Below are 21,633 nucleotides of genomic sequence, written 5' to 3'. Positions count from 1 at the left end.
ACTAGATTCTAGACACTGTTTCAAAGACACACAAGAAAATAAAGGCCCATTATCATATATCACACTAGTAGCATGTCCTAACCCAGGCAGTATTGGCTTTCACAATGCCATTCTCCCATCAACTAAAACCAATGTAAAATAACGGACATAATAATTCTAACTTTGAGATCTAAGAAACTTTGTAACCTTCACTATAAAATCCCTTGACTGTAGCACAATGGTACTATAAATTTAGATATAAGCATAAATATTTATGAAAATTAAAAGGTCTGTCTTGGAGCCAATAATATTACCGATCATTAAACAGCCTAATATAATTTCTTTAACTCGAGACAGCATTGTAGCAGACACCTACATTTCCATGTATTCTCCAGTAGTCCCTCAAAGTGATGCTGAAACCACTTGACTATGCTTAAAACAACAAAAAAAAAATCACAAAGGTGAGAAAATGTTCATGCTGAGTACAATTTGAAAGAGTCATGGGATACTACCTTAAATATTCAAAAATAAATACTAATATTGTGGAAAACATTAGATTTCTAAGTTATAATTTATGCTCTGTCATTAACATTGCAGGTTTGTAACTATACTATTCACTCTAAACTTGTACTTGTGATATTGAGAAAGTAGTAATTGGTCACATGTGACTAATATGAATTGAAGTATGTCCAACATATGCCACACATACCCTATTTCAAAAACCATAAAATTATAATTATTAATTTTATAGTTATATTATATGTTATTCTATAATATTTTGAATAAAATGGAATATATGAAATTTAATATCACTTTTAACTTTTTACTTTTTCTTGTGACTATTAGAAAACTTCAACTACATCTGTGTCTTTTACTACACTGTATATTTTCTAGTAGACACACAATAACCAACATTTTTACAAAGCAGCTACAATATAGAAGCATCTAGAGCAGTGGTTCTCCACCTTCCTAATGCTGTGACCTTTTAATACAGTTCCTCATGTTGTGGTGACCCCCAACCACAAAATTATTTTCATTGCTACTTCAGAACTGTAATTTTGCTACTGTTATACATTTGTAATGTAAATACCTGATATGCAACCTCCAAAGGGGTCACAACCCACAGGCGGAGAACCACTGATCTCGGTGTTTCTTTTTTAAAATATTCTAATTAGCTTATTTTTAAAGAGTCTTACTAAGCTAGCTTGAATTTTAGTAGGGCATTCCCCTCTTTCTACAGTTGTTTCTTTCATTTAGCATGCAAAGTAACAGGTATCATTATAGTACTTTATTCTTATATTCACTCCTCCTCCAAGCCTCTCTCCTACCCGCTGGATCCTCCTGTTCATCTTCCTTGCCATAATATATACCCTTCCGATTTCATGTCATATGTATTCTACTACCTTTTTTTCATAGCCCCCTCAAGAGCTCTTCTTCCTCTCCTCTCACCCTTTTTCTAGTTTCCTGAATTACACACGTTCCCATGTATTTGAGTATGGCTTATTTTACTTAACATAATATTTTCTAGTTCCATCCATTTTCCTGCAGATTTCATTCTTATTTACAGTTAAATAAAATCTCATTCTGTGCATGTTTTCTTCCCATTTTCTTTATGAATCCATCTGTTGATAGACATTAAGACTGGTTCTGTTTTTTAAGCTATTATGAGTAGTGCAGCACAATAGTAATGTGGATGTCCACATATCTTTGTGGTAGAATTGAGAGTGCTTTGGGTATTATGGTGGCTAATCTCCCTCTATGAGAATATACTTTGGGGAATGTATATCAGGATGTCTCCAGGAAAGTTTATCTGTGGAGAGGACAGCCGCCCTGAATGGAAGCAGCACCATGACATGGGCTAGGCTCTTGGACTGAATAAAAAAGAGAAAATTAACTTAGCATCACCATTAATCTTTCTCTGCTTCCTGACTGGGGACAACAGCTGTCTCCTGTTTCTGCTGCCATGCTGCCACGGTTAGCTTCAGTTTTCAAGTAAAACAGACCTGGAGTCATCAAGGAAGAGGGAATCTAAACTTAAGAATTTCCCAGACCAGACAGGGCTGTGGCCTTGTCTGTGAGGTAATTTATTAATCACTAACTGATGCTGGAGGGGGACCAGCTCACTGTTTGTGGTGTCATCACTAGGCCTTTGGGCCTGAGCTGCATAAGAAAACAAGCTGAGTGAGCCAGTAAGAAGCATTCCTTTATGATATCTGTTTCAGTTCTTGCCTCCAGGTTTCTGCCATGAGCTCTTGCCCTGGTTTCCCTCAATGATGGTCTAAAACTTATAAGATGGAATTTTACGTAATGTATTTTAGTGTGGTATTTATCACATCAACAGAAAGCAAATGAAAACATGTGCCTTTCCTGTCGTGATGGATTATATAAGCCAAGATGAACCAACTCTCCATTAAGTTGCTTCTTGTCAGGTATTTGAACACAGCCATGAAAATTAATTAACACAGGTATATACCCAGGATTAGGTAGTAGTTCTATGTTTCATTTCCAACAAACATTAATAGTCATTTCCATAGGGACTACACTAGTTTATACTCCCAATCAGCATAGACTTCCTCTTTCTCACATTCTTTTTTTTGCAGATTTTTTTTATTTGAATTAGAAACAAGATTTTTTTGCATGTCAATCCCAGTTCCCTTCTCCCTCCCCTCCTCCCCTACAACCGCCCCCCAACTAAAACTCTATCTATCACATATCCTTTCTGCTCCCCAGGGAGGGTGAGGCCTTCCATAGGGAGTCATCAGAGTCTATGGTATCCTTTGGGATAGGGCCTAGGCCCACCCCCCACCCCCCATCCCCCGTTTACCAGCATTTGTCAGTGTTTGTTGTTGTTGTTGTTGTTGTTGTTGGTGGTGGTGGTGGTGGTGGTGTGTGCCTGTCTCTCTCTCTCTCTCTCTCTCTCTCTCTCTCTCTCTCTCTCTCTGTGTGTGTGTGTGGTGTGAGAGAGAGAGAGAGAGAGAGAGAGAGAGAGAGAGAGAGAGAGAGAGAGAGAGATGTTATTTTAGTTTTACTAATGACTTACATTTTCCTGATGGTTGAGAATGTTGAACATTTGGAAAAATTATTTATTGACCATTTATTTTCATGTTGTCTTTAGAAAACTATCTTTTCAGATGATTAGACCATAAATGAGGGGGTGAGAATTAATTTGGATTCTGGGTTTTACTAATCTGGTTCTTTGTGATTCTTCGAAAAATGGCTACCAGGGATATGTGCCTGAAATACCACTCCATTTTTAGCATTGGGCTTCAAAAACTATCAGTGCTGGTTTCTGGCTATTCTCTAAACTGTGACCCTGCCATTCACTTCCTAAGCCATCCTGATTTGTTCAGTGTTCTGTCTCATCCCATGGTCTATCTCTCTGAAAGCAAAACATATTAATATTTGAGGATAGTTTGATCATTCTTTTAAAAAGACAGGGTGGTCAGCACAAGAGGCACAAGCTCTATGTGCATCGGGATTCACATTAGTTCTTAAGTCTTGTGGTTATTGATAGGTTTGTTCTCAATACTCTGGTGACTGAATCATCAACCAATAAATCTGGATTGGGAAACAGATAACATTTCAAGGCATTAACAAAATAAGTCACATAAACAGAGAATAAACAGAAAACACTCAGCATAGAAGGAGACAGTTATCTGTGATTTATAAGTTGATAGTCCCTGCAGGACAGGTTTGTCTTTCAACTAATATGGCCAGTCTTGATATGTTGACCTTGGTAGAGATGGTAAGATAGTAAAAATGATCACAGCTACAATGAAAACTAAAACATAGGTAGCCATTTCACAAGTAATTTATACTTGTCAAACAGTGTGTTTAATCTTCATTAGCATGTGTTAGCTCATTAAATCCTTAGACAAGGTCTGCTGTGGTCACTATTTACAGTTGGAAGCCTTTTGAAAAAAGAAAAAGAAAAAAAAACATATTGGTAGGAACTAGTAAAGCTGCAATCCAAGTTAACTCCAATGCTTTGCTCCAACCTTTAGATTCTTTGATCTCCAAAAGTTCAAGCCCCTCTAACCTTTCGTTGGGGACCCAGAATACTAAACCTTATCTTAGAGGTGACACCAATAATAAAGATGGTGATATGGCTTAGTTGGTAGAGCTTTGCCTGGCATGCATACGTGACGCTCTGGGTTCCTCAGTACTGAAAAAATTAAAAGACTTTCTATTACATGCATGTATGAAATTATCAAAGAATTTCTTCTTAAAACTACATAAAAAAACAGGACACTCCAGAAGGAACTGACAGAAAGTGATAGTTTACAGCAAGGGTGGCTATTAACACTCTTTCATTGTCTCTTATTCACTATGATATCCCCTGGCCAAAAAGAAAAAAAAGGATTTCCAAGACCACTTTGTAGATGGGAAAATCTGTCCCTCCTAATATTCAAATGACAAATTCAAACTAACAACCTCAAGGAAAGTCTAGAGCTGGAACACAGGATCCATGATAATACCCCACAGCAACCTTCTACAAGGTAACCTGGAAACAGAGGCCTCACAGAGCACCATTATTAATGTGCAGGTTCCTCAGGGTAAAGCATCAAATAACCCAAACCCTTCCAAACTTGTACTGGCATCCTGTTCCCACACATAGCATGTCTTAGATCCCAGCCATTTGGCTTTGTTATAAGTAAGACCTGCAATTAGTCAGCTTCTGCCCCTAGAGGAGTATGTTCTCTGACATTAAGAGCTGAAGGTTGTAACAGTACATAATGGTGTTCATACTTCTTTCAAGGAGAGAAACAAAGAAAAGGGAAAGAAGTATAGTTGATGTAAGGAGAAAGAGAAGAGAACAGAACAGAAATGAAGAGTGGAAGAGATAAGAAGGATCCAGAATAAGAAACTATCACAAAACGGGGATAAAGAAAGTAAATGGCAAAAAAGGAAAAGGAAGGAAAAAATCACAGCTACACAGACGCAGGAGCTTCAAAACCATCCAAGTCAAATATAGAAAGAAAAAGATCAAACAAAGGAAGGGATTTATGAAACAGTGACCAGCAGAGAATGCAACCAAAATAAACAAGAGATAAAAGAAAGGTCATGTCTAAAGGTTAGAAATGCAAAGAGTTAAGAAAGTGGTAGGAGTGAAGCAAAAGAGGGAGAAGAAGAGATAAAGAGGGATAAAGAGAAAAAGAAATGAAAAGACAAAAGATAACCCACCAAGAGAGGAATGAGTAGAACAAGAATGCATTTAGGGAAAGCCAGGGTTAGGCAGCCAATGAGAGAAGAGCAAAGTGAAGGTTGACACTCACCCTCACAAAGCTGGCAGGAAACCATCCCTCCTCATCGTCGATCTGGCCCCACCACCAATCCTTGTTGGAAGCATCCAAGACTTTGATGACGTCGCCAGCCTTAAATGCCAACTCCCGGTTGGCCATGGTGACGTGATCCCATACTGCCTCAGCACTAACGATGGAATCTCCAGTGATCAGCTTAGGAGACAAAATGAGAATGTGTTCAGTCCATACATCTGACTAGTCTACTTAAGCATTCCCTCACCCAAAATGCTCTACTTTTAATGGAAAAGCTTACATGTTCCAGTGGTGAGATGTGGCAGTAAGGGGAAATGACACCAACATGCAAGCTATACCAGACTACAAGACAAACAATGTTTTCATTTCTCTGTTAGCCAGTGCATGGAATAAGTCAGCATGTGAATGTGGGCAAAGCATCATGCTTTTATCTATTTTCATGAACTCCTCTTCCCAAAATGAAAACAAATAGTCAAAGCTCTATTCTATCTCTCCTTGGTGCTTCTAAGAAGCCCTGGGTCTTTAAAGTAGAAAAGCTAGTACCAATGACTAAAATGAAATGCAGACAGACTTGTTTTCAGTTCTTCATGTTCCTTTCCCTTTCCCTTCCTCCTTGAAACTGAGCAATTGAGAGTTGGTAGTACATTATTTAACTCTACTATATGCCTTCCCATGTGCTAAGAGAGTATGGCATTCTTCACATACAACAGACCCCAGTCCTATATAGTTCTTACTACCCCCAGCCATGCTTGATTCCATTCAAATAAATCATGAGGGTGAAAGAGTATGGCTTACTATGATGTACTGTGCATGATAAACTTAATTCTGGCTTACAGGTATAAAAAAAATTGTTCATCTGGCCTGTGGCATAGCTAGTCCGTGTTGGCTTCATTTACTAGATTAAAAAATATAACTAATAATGAAATGAGGCCAGAAACTAAAGATCACTCAGTAAGGCAGAGTCCTTGATCTTAACCTGGACCACTAAATTTCATAGAAACCAGGGCTGGACTCCAACAACAGAAAGCAAACATCTATTCCATTACCACATTTGCATGAACAAAACCACATATAGCCGTGACACTCATTTATAGATCAGGATGCAGTGGGAGTTAGACCATCTTTCTCTAGCTCCTGACCACTGTTATCTATTCATTTTCCCTCTGAATTCTTCCACCTTGCAACTATTGGTCTTCCCAGCATTTGTAGAGGCACATTTTGGAATTAAATAACATATGGCCTGCCTGGCAAAAAGACTCAATCACGCTCTCTTTGTACTGAATGACTGAACGAATGTGTCATTTATAAATAAGCTTTTGCATGAGCTTATTTGAAGAAGAAATGTCTGCTTAAGGAAATCATAGTTCCATGAGACCAAGGAGAAAAATTTCAAGGACAACAGAAATTGTCACCTGTAGAATATTTACCCTCTTCAACAAACCTGTCATATAACATCACCCAGAGAATGAATGCTACAGTCCAGTCTGGAAATGGACATGCAGAGCATTGTACACATATGAACACATGTGTGTGACCATACACTGTACTTCTGACTTGGTTAAGGTATACAAATCCCCTAGGCCTTGCCAAAGACATACTTCTTTGCTCAGGTTTCTAACCTGTATGCTCGCCACAGAACGCCAGGCACAGGAAGTCTCAGTGTGGAAATCTACTGCAGGACCTTTTATTTCAAATACCTTGTGCTTCAATATTCACAAAAGGTTTTCTCACCCACCATATTGCAAGTCAGTACTGAATGAGCTGTGTTTCAATATTTGCCATATTTTGAAGATGAGAAAACGGAGGTTAAGTGAAGTCAACTTGTTTTTTAGACAGTAACAATGAATAAATTACAGAAACAGGTCGTTAGACCTTAGAACCATCAAACTGTGCCACTAATATGGGCTCGGTAATATTGAACTTACAGAATGCTATCATAAATATAGATGGTCTTAAAGAACCCTGAGGAAGGAGGTGTTAATCTCCCCTCTGATGAGATTCATTTTTATGTTGATCTTGCTTTCTTCCAAAGAAAAATAATAGATTTCTGTTAGCTCTGGTCTCAATGGAGAAAGAGAACTGCTACTCACTGGTTGTTATGGTTTGAATGTGGTATGCCCCACACAGGTTTATGTGCTTTAAAACTTTATTTCCATTTGTGGTGCTGTTTTAAGGAGTTTATGGAACCTTTGGGACATTAGACCTAGATGGAAGATGTAGGTAACTAGAGGCAGACCTTGCAAATTAAACACACTTCTAATGACAATCCAAGCTCTCCATGTGCTGATCTTCCAAGGCATGAACAAACTGCTACATGCTTCTGCTGCTATAGAAAGAGCCAACCCAGCCTCTGTGCCTTCCTTGCCAAGATAAGACTATACCCTTAAAAACATGAACCAAAATCAATTTCTCCCTTACTTTGTTTCTGTCAAGTATTCTGTCAAAGTGACATGAAAAGTAGTCTTAATAAAATAAATATTTATAGATAAGGACTAAAGATAAATCCCAACTGATTGCTGTTAAATTAGTACAATAATCCCAGATAGACCAAGCCTAGAGGACCATGAGGGTATATGGTTTGAAGTACATTCCCAGATTCTGATCAAGTGTCTACAGTTTGTTAGCTTTGAATACTAACCCTCTGTTCAGGACACCATATATGACAACAAAATTCAAATGCAAATATAGCCTTTCTCTAGAGAATCCACTTTTAACTCATAAGCTATGCTATGTGGTTCTACACTCCTACTTGCTGCATGAGTTATAAAACACTGAGCCAAGAACTGGCTGTTGTGTATGCAGAGGTGTGATGAATATAATGAATGCAGAGGGGCTTGAAACTATATGTGGTTCCTATGCTCGTTTACCATAAATACCTGTCTGAGTAAAAGAATGCCATTCTTCCATCTTTTGGGCATTTGAGTAAAAGTAAGTAAATTTATATGTATTCCTTTTCTGTACAGAATTAAATTTTAATTTGCTACAAGGTTTTCATGCATTTATGTACCTTACACATTCATTTTTCATCCGCCATGCATTCAATGACCTGCTGTGTGCACAGATCTGCTCACTGTGGTTATTCATACTTAAAGATCAAAAAGCCTTTCAAACAACATGAAAACCGACCTTTGATTCTGGATTTGGCTACTTTAGAAAATAGTAGTGATAGGAGATGAAAAAATGTCAAAGGGACAAATCAAAATGGCACTGTCAGCTTGCAATAGGGATACTTGGAGTACAATTTTACAAAAGCCAAATGCTACAGACGCCAACTATGCAGCATTGGACTTCAGTTTCTTCATCTATGAAACAGGATAATGTTTGCTTCAAAAGGCAAGATTACAAAAAGGGTGGATTAACATGATAGATACACAATGCCTAGAAAGTCGTGGATTTAATAGCTTAGAAGACTTCATGGGTAGGAGGTATTATGCATAGCTGTTGGGATCCACAAAAGGTTTTATGGAGCACTGAAGTATAATTTAAAGGATAAGATAGTGACATATGCTGGGGGAAATAGCTGGGTATTTGAGACTGAAGAGTGAGGTTAAACAAAGTGGAGTTACATGAAGAGATCTGAATTTAGTTTGAAAGAAATGAGGTCAACATTGATTTTGAGGAAAGGATATCCACCCTAAGTATGGCTATTAAAGCATAAGAAATATTAGGAAACAATGAAGACTTTGAAGGAGAAGAGTTGATGACAAATAAGCATTTGAATGTGTTAAATATAGAGAGTAGTTAGTTGTATACAAAAATATGTTGGAATTTCAAGAGAAGCCAGAAGAAGAGAGAGATAGAAAGTTCTTGGAGTTAGAAGAAATTGTAGAAACCAAGAAATTTTCTCTCAGAGGATAGAGTTATGAGAAAAAGCTATAAACCTCAAAAATTAATAACAAAGGGAGATGGGGACTAGAAGAATAGCCAAAAACACAAATTGAAATAAATCTGGCAGCAGATCGTTGTAAATAAAGCCAAGAAAAGTCATTCGGGAGCGGCTCTACCAGGAACTCCATTCTCTATTCTCCCTCTACTTTATGCATCGCTTCCCACCAAAAATCCTAATTCCCAGTTGCCTCCACTCTTCATCCTGAAATCACAATATTAAGCTAGGAGATGATGCTTAGTTACAAATATTTCTAGGCCATGGAATAGCACTCCTGTGGTATCTAACAAATTAACTTCCAATTCTCAAGGCATGCTGGAAGCAGCACCAAATACATAATTGGTTCTTCTGATTTACCAATAAGTGGGACACATAGTGCTTCCAATATCTACACTAAAGATGTGCTGGATGTGCATAAAAGGATGAAGAGAGGCTTATTTCAACCCAGTAGGTCTGAACTGGGGCTTGAGACTCTGCATTTAAAACAAGTCCTCATATGATCCTGACAGTGTCGGTCCATGGAGGACCTAGCAGATTTCCCTCATCTAGATAGGGACTGTCCTTTCATCTCCTGGTGACTCATTCTCCCCAGAAATCCCTATGCTACCATGGAGTTAGGCTTCTCTGCCTCCACTCTTCTCGGCCTATCTACACAGCTTTTGTCAGTGGTGGGTGTATGCCTGAGGATATTTACAGTCATGTAAAATGTATGCCCAATGGCAGGTTGCAATGACAAAGGATAGAGAGCCCTAGGATCACAGCCCTTGCTCAGTTTTCAAGAACTATATCACTCGTTTTATTCTTTTTGTTCTTTTCCTTTAGTTAAACAACAGACCCCCACTCCGCAAAATAGATATTTAATTATTAAACTCACTGGCCAGCAGAATATTAAAGTTTAATATCAAGAAACAGAGTACATTTAAAAAATCAACTACCGGACTTCAGAGATGGCTCAGAAATTAAGAGCACTGGTTGCTCTTCTAGGAAACCTGGGTTTGATTCCCAGCCACAAGAAGGTTCATTACCATCTGTAATGCCAGTTCCAGGGGTATCCAAAGCTCTCTAGCCACCTCCACAGGCACCAGGCACGCACACGGTATACATAGCAAGCAAGTAAATTTAAACATGAATCCCTATGTGTTGTAAAGAATAACAAATGTTCCAACTGTTGTTATGGTAACTGAGCACAGTCTTTCTTCTAGAAATATGCATAGCAGGAAAAGGAAGGCTATGAAGGGTGGCTGCTACCTCCCTGTGAAGTTTTGTCTGTCCTTTCTCCCTCAGATGGTCCCTTTTCTCAACAGATAAGTAGAAACAAGAGCCAAGTTCCACTTCCTGGTTCCCTTTAAGTTATATCTGAGACAAGCTGGGATTTTATGTTCTCTCAGAGTAGATAAGCTATCCTTTTAAAACAGCTTTGTAAAGCTATTTAGATAAAAGTGTTGAAGAACCAATCATCCCCATTTTCTGACAAGTTATAACCCAGGCTACTGCAATAATAGCTAAGAACTACCATACCAAGGGCTCCAAATAGCTACTGGAAAAATCTTGCCAGTTACTCACTAAATAACTCTGTGGTGTGTGTGTGTGTGTGTGTGTGTGTGTGTGTGTGTGTGTGTGTGTGTGTGTGTGTGTGTGTGCACGCGCGCGTGTACCCGCAAGTGCCTGTGTATAAGTGTGCAGGTACACGTTATTTTAGTCTTTGTGTCTATGGCAATATATGCACAAGTGGGGGGTGTCTTCAGATGCCAGAAGAGGGTGCTGAATCAGTGTGCACTGGAGTTACCGGATGAGCTGTTCTGACATAGGGTCTCTCTCTGTGTACATGAAGCTCACAAATGTAGTTCAAGTGGCCAGAGAGCAAGCCTTGGGGACCTCTTGTCTCCACTGCCATAAGAATGAGATTATAAGTGTGTGACATGGAGCCTGACCTTTAACGCAGGTGCTAGCATCTAAACTCAGTTCCTCGTATTTCCATGGTAAACATTTTACCAACCGAGTCATCTACCTAGCCCTCTGTCTAATACTTTAATCAGTCAAACGGCGAGCCGAAACTAAATATGATCTCTCAATTCCCTCACTCTTGGCATTCTGTTGAGATTGATACTTTAGTTCTTCAAGGGACAAAGGACAAATATTTCATTTTTGCAGTTTATTTCTCCTTACCCTTTCTTTGGGGCTTAATGGGTGTATGTTACTTTTTATGGCTCATTGCTGAGGAAAATGAGAACCCATGCCTGGATTGGATGGCATTACATTAAAGCACGGGTTTCTGCCTGCATTTTTCCAGAATGGCTAGGAAAACCAAGAAAGTGTTTTTACACTTTAGCCTTTGGCTGCCCCATAAAAAACAATAGATATTTTGGTTTTGTTCTCTTCTTAGAACCACAGAGAAATCATTCTTTATCATGACATTAGCTCCCATGTGCCTCCAGTTCCAACTTCCCAAATGCCTGTTGTCACCTCCAATGAAATGTAAAATTTGTCAGATTCCTTTCCTTCCAAAGTTTTCCTGCTTTACAAAATCTACTGGACTTCTTTCTTCCTGTATATCCCTCTCTGAGGGTATATTTTTCTTCACCTTCACTATCCCTTCTTAGCCCTGGTCCTCATCACCTCAAGCTGCCTCTAACTAGTTTTCCACCTTCCACATGCTTCTCTTTCTTCAAGATACTTAAAGGAGAAGCTTAATGTAATTTTTTTCAGTTTTTCTTGCTGATACCACTCTTTGTGCTCATGAAGATTTAGTAACTCCCCACCATCAATCTCTTAAAACTCTGTGTAAGTCAGTCCCATCTCTGAATCCAATCCTTGCTCTAACTGGGCAAGAAGATTTTTTTTTTCTTTTCCTTCATGTGGTGCCGAGAATTAAACACGGTGCTCTTACATATACTAAGCAAGATGCTATGCCACTGAACTACAACCCCAGTCTGGATTGCCGAATTGCATTTTATAGGATGCTGCCTCTGATGCAGCCATACTATATAGCCAAGCTGCTGCTTTCATTGTGATCTTGGATCACATGTTCTTCAATCCTTTTGCTGATAACTGCAAACAGTATCTTCTCTCCCTCTGCCTCTTTTAACAATTTCTACTTAGGATAAGATTAAAATAACAACTAGGAGAAGTTAAAGTTGTCAAGCATAGTGTAATTCTACAAATAATATCACTTGTGCAGTGGCTATAGAACATCTGCTTAGTCTACACAGTTTTGATAACCTCTTGTTTAAACTTCTATGACTAACATGAGTCCTAAAAACCAGGCAAGCCCTCAAGTGAGTGAATCAGTAAGAGAGCTAGCGTCTCCCTCGGGTTGTAAAACACAGTATGTGGCCAAATATTCTGTTTATACAATATGTATCCAAGTGGCTTACAGGCTTGTTAAAGTTAGTTGGCTTCTAGAATTCATTTTCAGTTTTACATTGGATTTTGTTACAGATCAACATATGTATCTTGCGGTCATCAGAGAAAGAAAAAGAGATGACAGGCAAGAAAAACACACTTCTAACGTGGGAAACAATGACAACTGTTGCTTTTACTTCTCCCTAGGACATTAAGACCTGTTTGCTTCCAGCTTCAATCTGGCTGTTGCTAGAGGAGAGCCAGAGGAGCTCAAACAGTGCCAAGTCACTTAGGTAACCTAAAACGATCTTAAAATCCACAGCCGAATTCTAAATTATTTTTCTTGGGTTACTATGAATAGTACTTGGGGCTTCAGTTTTTCCTAGTCTGTGATTTGAACTTCAGTCTTGTTCCTGGCTAGAAATCCCATAGGCTTCCAGAAGGGTAGGAGGAGGGGGCTAGAACTGCATGAAGAATTTGTCCTCTGTACCACCCACATGCATAGCTCTATAATAATCAACACCACAGCCAGAGGGTGGGTGGGCAAGGCAAAGAGAAGGAGAAGTCATTTTTTCATCCATTTGACAGATGTCGTGTTAAAATCTTGCTGGGGAAAGAGGGTTGTGGCGGGGGGGGGGGGGAGAGAAGGAAGAGCCAGGTTGGAGCAGAAACTAATGGATCCAATGTCCAAATGTGACCATCTGGCTAAGGTGGCTAGAACAAGAACATCATTTATTCAACACAGTAATGCTCCTACAGCCAGAGTACAGAGAGGAAAAACATATTTAAATCCACTTAAATCACCTTCAAGTCTATTTGATATGATCTCCTAAGACAAAAGTTTAAGAAAGTTCCTGGCCAGGCGTCATCCTCCCTGGGGAGTGGATGGGGGATGGGTTGGGGGGGGGTCAGTGGGAGGAGGGGAGGGAGAGGGAACTGGGATTGATATTCAAAATAAGATTGTTTCTAATTTAAATAAAATTTATTAAAAAAAGAAAGTTCTTGGCCTTGGTATTCATTTCCAAAGAGAATGTGTCTCCTGCTCAAAAAGGAAACTGGTCCCCAGACTGATAGCTGGGAAACCAGCATGGGATTGGATCCAGGCCCCATGAATGTGGGTGTCAGTGAGGAGGCCTCAGAAATCTTTGGGGCCTCTTGTAGTAGATCAGTACTTATCCCTCGCACAGGAATGGACTTTGGGAGCCATTCCACACAGAGGGATACTCCCTCAGCCTAGACACACGGGGGAGGGGGACCTAGGCCCTATCCCAAAGGCTATAACAGACTCTGAAGACCCCCCCAATGGAAGCACTCACTCTCCCTGGGGAGCAGAAAGGGTATGGGATAGGTAGGGTGTTAGTTGGGGGGGACAGAGGAGGAGGGGAGGGAGAGGGAACTGGGATTGACATGTACAACAATCTTGTTTCTAATTTAAATTTTAAAATGGAGGGAAAAAAAAAGAAAGTAAAGGGTGCTTTCCAGTGGTTTCTTGATTTCCCTCTGCCTATAGACTCAGGAGAGAAAAAAGAAACTCCAGCCTTGGCCAAAGCACCCAGTCCTTTTCATCAGGCTTTCATGACCAGCAGCCCATGTTTCTCATGACAAAGTGTAGTAATCCCTGGTTTCTGGCAAGTATTCAGTAAACCGTAGGTGACAGCGAGGCTGAAGCCTTCAGCGAGCAATGACTGGGTCAGGCCTCAGGCACTGAAACTGGCTGTTATGGCTTCCCCTCAAATCTTGTTAAAGATTTTGATGGATACATTATCAAAACCTAGACTTCAACAGAATACAAGAGTAGCAAAATCAGGCCTACTTCCAGGGCCCTCCAGAGCGCCAGGTCTATATCTGCAAAAAAAGTGGTTGTGCTTAAATAAAAGTCCTTCAAGTAGGTCAATCATGCTTATATAAGGCAGCATCTGCCTGTCTGGACTAGGTAGAGAATGTCAGGGTAGAGAAGGGATGGGATCCAAGGCCACTGATTAAGGGACAAAGCATCTAATACGGTTCTGGGGCTCAAAGCTGCTCTTTTTGATTTTGTCTGGGGCTCAAGAGCCTGAAAATCAGTGAGTCCACATACAAGTGATTATAATAGGAAACTCTTAAGAGCTATCAGAACTAATTCAGCCCTCTATTTTACAAGTAAGAAAATAAAGGCTCCAACAAGAAAAGGTTCCTATGGTGTCAATCCAGTGAACAGCAGTGCTAACATTAGAAACTGAGTCTGAATCATTCAGAAGAATGGCTCACACTGGTTTTGTTCCATATATCTCTGTTGTCAAAGTAGAGTTAAGTGCTTTAACTGTGTGTAATTAGTCATAGATTAATGTGTTTCAATATTATAGTTTTCCATCTACATTATATTGTAAACCTCAAATGTACACAATAAAATTTATTTTAAAAAGAATGGAAGAAGAATTTCTCTCTCTTCCCTGTTCCCCTAAAGTCTCTTTTCTTCTTCCAGAAAGAGAGAGTGAAAGAGAGAGGGGAGTGAGAGAGAGAGAAAGAACAGGGAGGAAGGAGATTAAAAAAGAGAGAAAGTGCCAGGCATTGGGCATGCCTTTAATCCCAGCACTCAGGGAGGCAGAGGCAGAAGCAGGCAGATTTCTGTGAGTCAAGGCCAACCTGGTCTACAGAGTGAGTTCCAGGATACCCAAGGCTACACAGAAATAACTTGTCTGAAAAAACCAAGAGAGAGAGACAGAGAGAGAGAAAAAATACAGGCAACATGAGAGCAAAAGAGGGGCCATCAGAGGTCAGTGGGGAATCAGAGAGGTACTGGAGCCTGAGAAGAAAGTGAGGGAGGGAACAAATAAGAACAAATTATTTATGAAAATGTATAATGAAATTATCTAATAAACAAATTATTTATGGAAATGCAAAAATTTAAATATAAGAACATACTAAACCCAACAACTAAATACTACACTCCATAAAATCTCTTAATCAACATAAATTATAACACCAATGAGATTAAGCAATTGATATATCAAGAATTGCTAGACCTGTACTCACTGGCACAGTCCTCCACCCTACTTGGGTCACCCCTCAGCTGCTTTCCAGGGAACCTGATCTCATCCTGGCCTCTCTTCCTCTCCTTGGGACTCATCAAACCATAGGTTGTTCCGGCCAGACACCTTATGGAAAACCACCTGAGCTTCTCTGCATAGCCCTCCCAACTCTGATCACCATGACTGCTTTCCAGGGATTGTTATATCCTACCAGCCCCTGTCTTTCTCTTTGGGACTGGTCAAATCATAGACTGACTGCTCCCAACCAGAGACCCAATAGCAGAGAGACAGGGTTAACCTACCTGTGCTCCCTTCTGCTTACCAGAAATCATGATCTCTGTCTAGCTCCTCTCCCTCTCTTTCAGACTGGGCAGATTATAGACCCGACCCTACCAGGGCTCTCTTGCCCTCCCACATGGCATAGAGACATATGTAAGCTATATGTGCTCCTCATTCTAGTCAACCCGTGGTGGTGGGCTGGGGTGGGGTAACAGATCCATCCTCCAGGCCCAGGCCAGATGGCACATCTTGTTCTATAACACAGCCTAGTAAGTCTACCTGCTCTGCAGTGCCTATAACATTTTGAATTCTAAGATTACTCTGGGTCTCAAAATAAGGGCCCCAGTCCAGACTAGTGAACCTCTCCTGTATACTTTGTAACTTCCAAGTTTGTGTCTCCTGGTACACCCTATGGACCAGCATAGCCTGCTGTGCTCACATGAGACCTTAACCAACAAAAGAAGCACATGTACCCAGGTCTCATCACAAAAACAATATAAAAATTTAAGACAGTATGTTGTTCTCTCAAATTCACTGGTCCTATAGAAATGTTCTACAATACCAATTAGATGAAGCACAGGACACAGAACTTAAAGAGACAGTCATAATATTGATCAAAGAATTTAAGGGGTTTAAAGATCACACAAATCAAAGGCTCAATAAACTTAAACAGAATGTATTCAAAGAGAATGCTTTATTGATATCCAAGAAAACACAAATGTAAGTCTGAATGAAATGGCAAAGACAATCTAGGATTGAAAACCAAATTCAATAAAGAGAAATATTGAAGAGAAATTGAAGTTGAAATTAAGCTGGAGTTGAAAAGCTCAATAACAAAATTTGAAAACTCAGGGGAAAGCATTGCCAGTAGAATGTATCAAGTAAGATATGAGGATAAAGTAGCAAAGAATATATAAAAATAGACACACACACATACACACACACACACACACACACACACACACACACACACACACACAAACAGAAAGGGGCAGGGGAAAAATGTGCACAGAATATGGAACACCATGAAAAGAAAAAAGAATCTTCAAATTATAGGCACAGACTCAGGAGAAGAATATCATACCAGGTCAATAGTGTAGACCAAATCTTCAACAATATTACAGAAGTAGACTTCCCCAAACTAAGGATAGATATACTCATACACATAAGGAAGCACACAAAACACTAAATACACAAGACCAGAAAAGAAACTCCTAAGGGTGTATCATAGTTCAAAAACTAAATAAACAAAACAAAGAAACAGTATTGAAAGCAGAAAAAGAGAAAAACAAAACAAAACCATAAGACACATGTGATGGGGAATGTACTGTGTATGTTCATCTCATTGATTATTGAATAAAGTACTGTTTGGCCAATGAGACAGCAAGTTAGATGGGACTAGGAGTCAAAGAGGATTCTGGAAAATGTAGTAGAGAAGTGGTGATCCAGGCAGGAAGTGACATAGCAAGGAGACTCATATTTAAGCAAGGAGAAACAGGAAGTGTCCCCTTTCCCCTTTGCATCCTCCAGTGGCACCATGTGAGCCACGGGCAAGAGAGGGCACCAGCGAAAGGCATCCTCTATAAGATAAGTCTTATAAAATATATAGATTTATGGTAATTAAGACTGAGCTAACAGATGAGAAATCCTAGTCATTGGCCAAGCAGCATTGTACCTAATATAAGTCTGTGTATTATTTTGTCCATCCACCAAGCTGCAGAACTCGGGAGGCTGGTGGAGACTGCCCATGTGGTGGTAGGACTCGGGCGGCTTTTGGCAGAAAGATTTATCGTAACACACATGTAAAGGAAAATCCATCATAATAACAACAGGTGACTTCTCAGTGGAAAACTCTGAAAGCCAGAAAAGCCTGGAGCAATGCCTGTGTTGTGGAATATTGTTTTAATAATGTAAAAATGTAATACATTTGTTTATGCTGCAGAAGGTTATTTTAACTATGTGAAGGTGTGTTACATTGGTTTGTGCTGCATTTGTTTAATGATCTAAGGATGTGTTACATTCTTTTGTGCTGCATTTTTTTAATTACGCAAAGATGTGTTGCATTTGTTTCACCTTGCCTACCTAAGGCACCTGATTAGTCTAATAAAAAGCTGAATGGCCAATAGCTAGTTAAGAGAGGGATAGTCAGGGCTGGCAGGCAGAGAGAATAATTAGGAGGAGAAATCTAGGTTCCAGGAAGGAGAGAGAAGACAGAACAAGGGAGAAAAAGAGGGAGATGCCCAGGGTCAGCCAGCAAGGCAGGCAGCCGCTAGCCAACCAAACACCAAATAGGTCATATGGAAAGAAAGAAAGGTTAAAAAAAAAAACACAAAAAGCCTGAGGCAAAACATAGATCAAGAGAAACAGGTTAAGTTATTAGAGCTAGTGGGACAAGCATAAGTCCAAAAATTCATAACTAATAAGAAGTCTCTGTCATGATTTGGGAGTTGGCTAATGGCCCAAAAGAAAAAGTCTGCTACAGCACTCCAAGTTCTAAGAGACCACAGATGCTCAGAAAAACTATCTGACATGGAATTAAAGAAAAAGAGGCCATGCTTTGAGAGAGAGCAAGGGGGTACATGGGAGGGGCTGGAGGAAGGAAAGTGAAGGAAGGAATGATGTAATTAAATTTTAATTTAAAAAATTAAAAATGATTTGAAAAATTGTAAAAGAAGTACCATGGGGACATGGTGAAGAGCTCTGGAGTTGGAAATAACAGGATAGGATACAGGTGATATGAAAGGACAAATGAGGAAATTTGGGTACTATAATTGGGGCAAGATGATGGAAGATAATAGAGAAGAAGGAAGTACAAATAACACTAAGTATTTTTGAAACCACCATAGGGAATATTATTTTATGTTTACCTAAAATTACATAATAATACATACAACTACACACACACTCATTTTAAGCTAAGTTATGTTATTTCGCTTAAAATGCATCCACCTAGAACCAGTGACTAACTAACAAAAATCTCAGTATCAGGCTTCAACCTCCTTTTGAATTGTTAGTCAGAGAAGTCCAAGCAATTTCCAAAACAATATAGGCTACTTCTGTAACCTTGACATTTCCCAGAATTTGAAGGTTAGTCCCTATTACTGAAGACACTGTATACACTTTGGACACAGGACTCAGAATTTGCGCTGGATCTGAGCTGAAAGCCTATTGAAAGTAATCAATAGTCCTACTGAACTGTGGCACCTATGAACTACAAACATGACCAGCAGGGAAGATATCCTTAAAGGTGTAATAGTGGCATTTACATCTTGGTGATAATCAGATGCTTTTGAATTGGACATAAGGCCCCCTCAACAGGAAGAAAATAATGCCTGGTATTGGAAACCTAGTCAACTACCCATAGTTAGTGAGATCATGAATCTTAGAAAACAACCTACTACTGCCACTAGTATAATTATAATTACATAATTATTAAATTACAAAAAGCTACAATTAGTCAAATGCAGAAAACAAGTGACTTTTCGATCATCAGCTCCAACTGATAATTTGCAACTGATACATCTCCTATACATAAGGCTCAGGGAACATGAAGGAAGAAGTGTAAAGATTGTAAGAGCAAGAGGACCACGAAGTCTGCTTGCTGCAAGACTGTGTCATCTAGATGTAAAAGGGAAGCTGCACCCATGAAATCTCAACAATATAGTTGCCCTAATAAGACCTGAACAATGACAACACCAGTAGACATGCCAACCTGTATGAAGGAAATGTCATAGGGCCATCCATACATGAAGAGCTACAGGCAATTAATGAGTGCTGAGAGAGGGATGAATACCCTGAATGTTATCCAATACCAAGTGGTGAGCCCTAAAAACATATACAAACAAACAACACTAAATGGATTCAGTAGGTTAGATTTGCATATTTATTTGCATATGTGTATGAAACAATAATAATTAAAAAATAAGAGGTAATGGATTTGAGAGGGAGCATGAGGGGGGCATGGAAAGGGTTGAAAGGATGAGAGGGATGAGGAAATGATGTAATTATAAATTACATATAAAAACAAACATTTTTATTGTCTAATATCTTTTCCATAAGCTTCACTTAGGAGCTCATCACTTAAGATATTTCTGGTATTATTTTTTCACAGTTCTACACACATTATTCCCTCATCACTACAGCCAGTCCTTGCTTTTTCCTCTTCTCCAGCTCCCAAATAGATCTGGCCCTTCAATGGATTAAGGGGTACAAATACATCAGAATGAAGGCTGAATACAGACTGTAGAATCTTCCTCACAACCAGAAATGTTTGCTTAGAAATTAGAAATGTCTAATTCAAACTCAATCTGAAATGTAACTGCTAGTTGAAAAACAAATGGAATAAGAAGAATAGGCTATGTACAGGTCTGGCCTAATTACTTATTTACTATATAAATTTGGACAATTCTACCAGCTGAGTTAAGTTACATGATGGTTAGTGTTGATTATCAACTTGACAAGAACCGAAATTATCTAGGCAAGTCTTCAGGTGCTCATATAAGAGGTAGTTTAGATAGCCTCTAGGCATATCTTGGGGGAGTGTCTTTATTAGGTTAATGAAGGTGGCAAGACCTACTCTAAATGTGGGTAAAACCTTTCCAAGAACTGGTGTCCTAGTCTACATAAAGAGCAGAAACCTAGAACACATTTATTGCTCTCTGCTTCCTGCTTATGCACGGGATGTGATCAGTTCCTTTAAGCACCTATCACCTTGATTTCCCCATAATGATGGAATATACCCTTGACCTGTGAGCGCAAATAGACACTTTCTCCCTTACGTTCCCTTTAGAAGGTATGGTGGTTTGAATGAGAATGGCCCCCATAGGCTCATGTATTTGAATGCTTGGTCCACAATGGGCTGCTCCAGAAGGATTAGGAGATGTGGCATTGTTGGAGGAGTGGAGGAGGTGTGTCACTAGGGATGAGCTTTGAGATTTAAAAAATCTACACCAAACCCAATCCTCACCTCTTTCTCTGCCTCCTGCCTGCAGATCTGGATGTAAAGTCTCTTCACAGCAATAGAATAGTAACTAAGACAGCAGGGTATTTCATCACAGCAACCGAAAAGCCACTAAGACAATGTGCTTTGATGAAAAGATGAGGTTATCTTTGCACTATTCTGCTATCTTAATATTTTAAGCAGGTTTTGGAGGCAGGAGCAAGAGATGGGAATGAGTAAAACTGAGAGGTATGAGGAAGTCAAGATAAACTCATTATCTCTAAACTGACTGTAACCATAACCTGGATGAAATCTAAACATTTCAAACAGTACAGACCCATTTTTGATGTTTCAAATAACACTTTCCATACCCTTTATCAAAATGTATTCTTCTAACCCAAATCCCATGAGATGTTACAGTTAAGCCTATTTTATAGAATAGAAAATTGAAGCTCGGTTAAATTTTGTCCACAATGTCTGGGACTGGGAGGGAACCTAAACTATATATCCTGCTTCCTGATTTGCCCCCTCAACAAAGTAGAGAAAACGACATAAATGGCCATAAGTATGAACACTTAGAAAAATTTTCTCTCCTGGAGCCAAACTTAACACCCTAGTGTGCTTCGTCCAGCAGAAGGAAAGTATAGGCTGTCTAGGATTGCTTTTCTCAGTTTTAGGAGAAAATTGAGTCCTTGATGGCTCTCTTCAGTCACTACACTGACCTCCTGAGGAACCTTGGCTATTTGATCATATAAATGTTGCAAAGCTGGTGTCTCTCCTACCAGTCTGACTTGGCATCAGAAAGCTGTGTGAGTGGAAGGAAAACCAGCATGACTATAACCAACCTGACCCTATGAAGGTATGCTGCCTGGCTTCCCATGGTCTCCTTTTTGGACTCTTCTTTATGTGCCCACTCGAACCAGC

At 39.5% G+C, this 21,633-nt stretch overlaps 1 protein-coding gene across 2 annotated transcripts in view; it reads right to left on the bottom strand.

Moving 5' to 3' along the window:
- The window catches only part of Arhgef9 (Cdc42 guanine nucleotide exchange factor 9), a 126,126-nt gene that overhangs the window by 90,863 nt on the left and 13,630 nt on the right, over positions 1-21,633 (bottom strand). For both annotated transcript variants that reach the window (XM_027431902.2, XM_035450243.1), the window contains exon 2: positions 5,256-5,435. In XM_027431902.2, coding sequence (XP_027287703.1) covers positions 5,256-5,381 — 126 coding nt within the window. In that variant the 5' untranslated portion in view covers positions 5,382-5,435. The remainder of the gene's footprint in view (positions 1-5,255; positions 5,436-21,633) is intronic.

The sequence above is a fragment of the Cricetulus griseus genome, chromosome X (assembly GCF_003668045.3).
Source record: "Cricetulus griseus strain 17A/GY chromosome X, alternate assembly CriGri-PICRH-1.0, whole genome shotgun sequence".
In the NCBI taxonomy this organism is placed as follows: domain Eukaryota; kingdom Metazoa; phylum Chordata; class Mammalia; order Rodentia; family Cricetidae; genus Cricetulus; species Cricetulus griseus.
The sequence above is the reverse complement of the archived record's forward strand: the minus strand, read 5'-3'. Positions and strand labels throughout refer to the sequence as shown.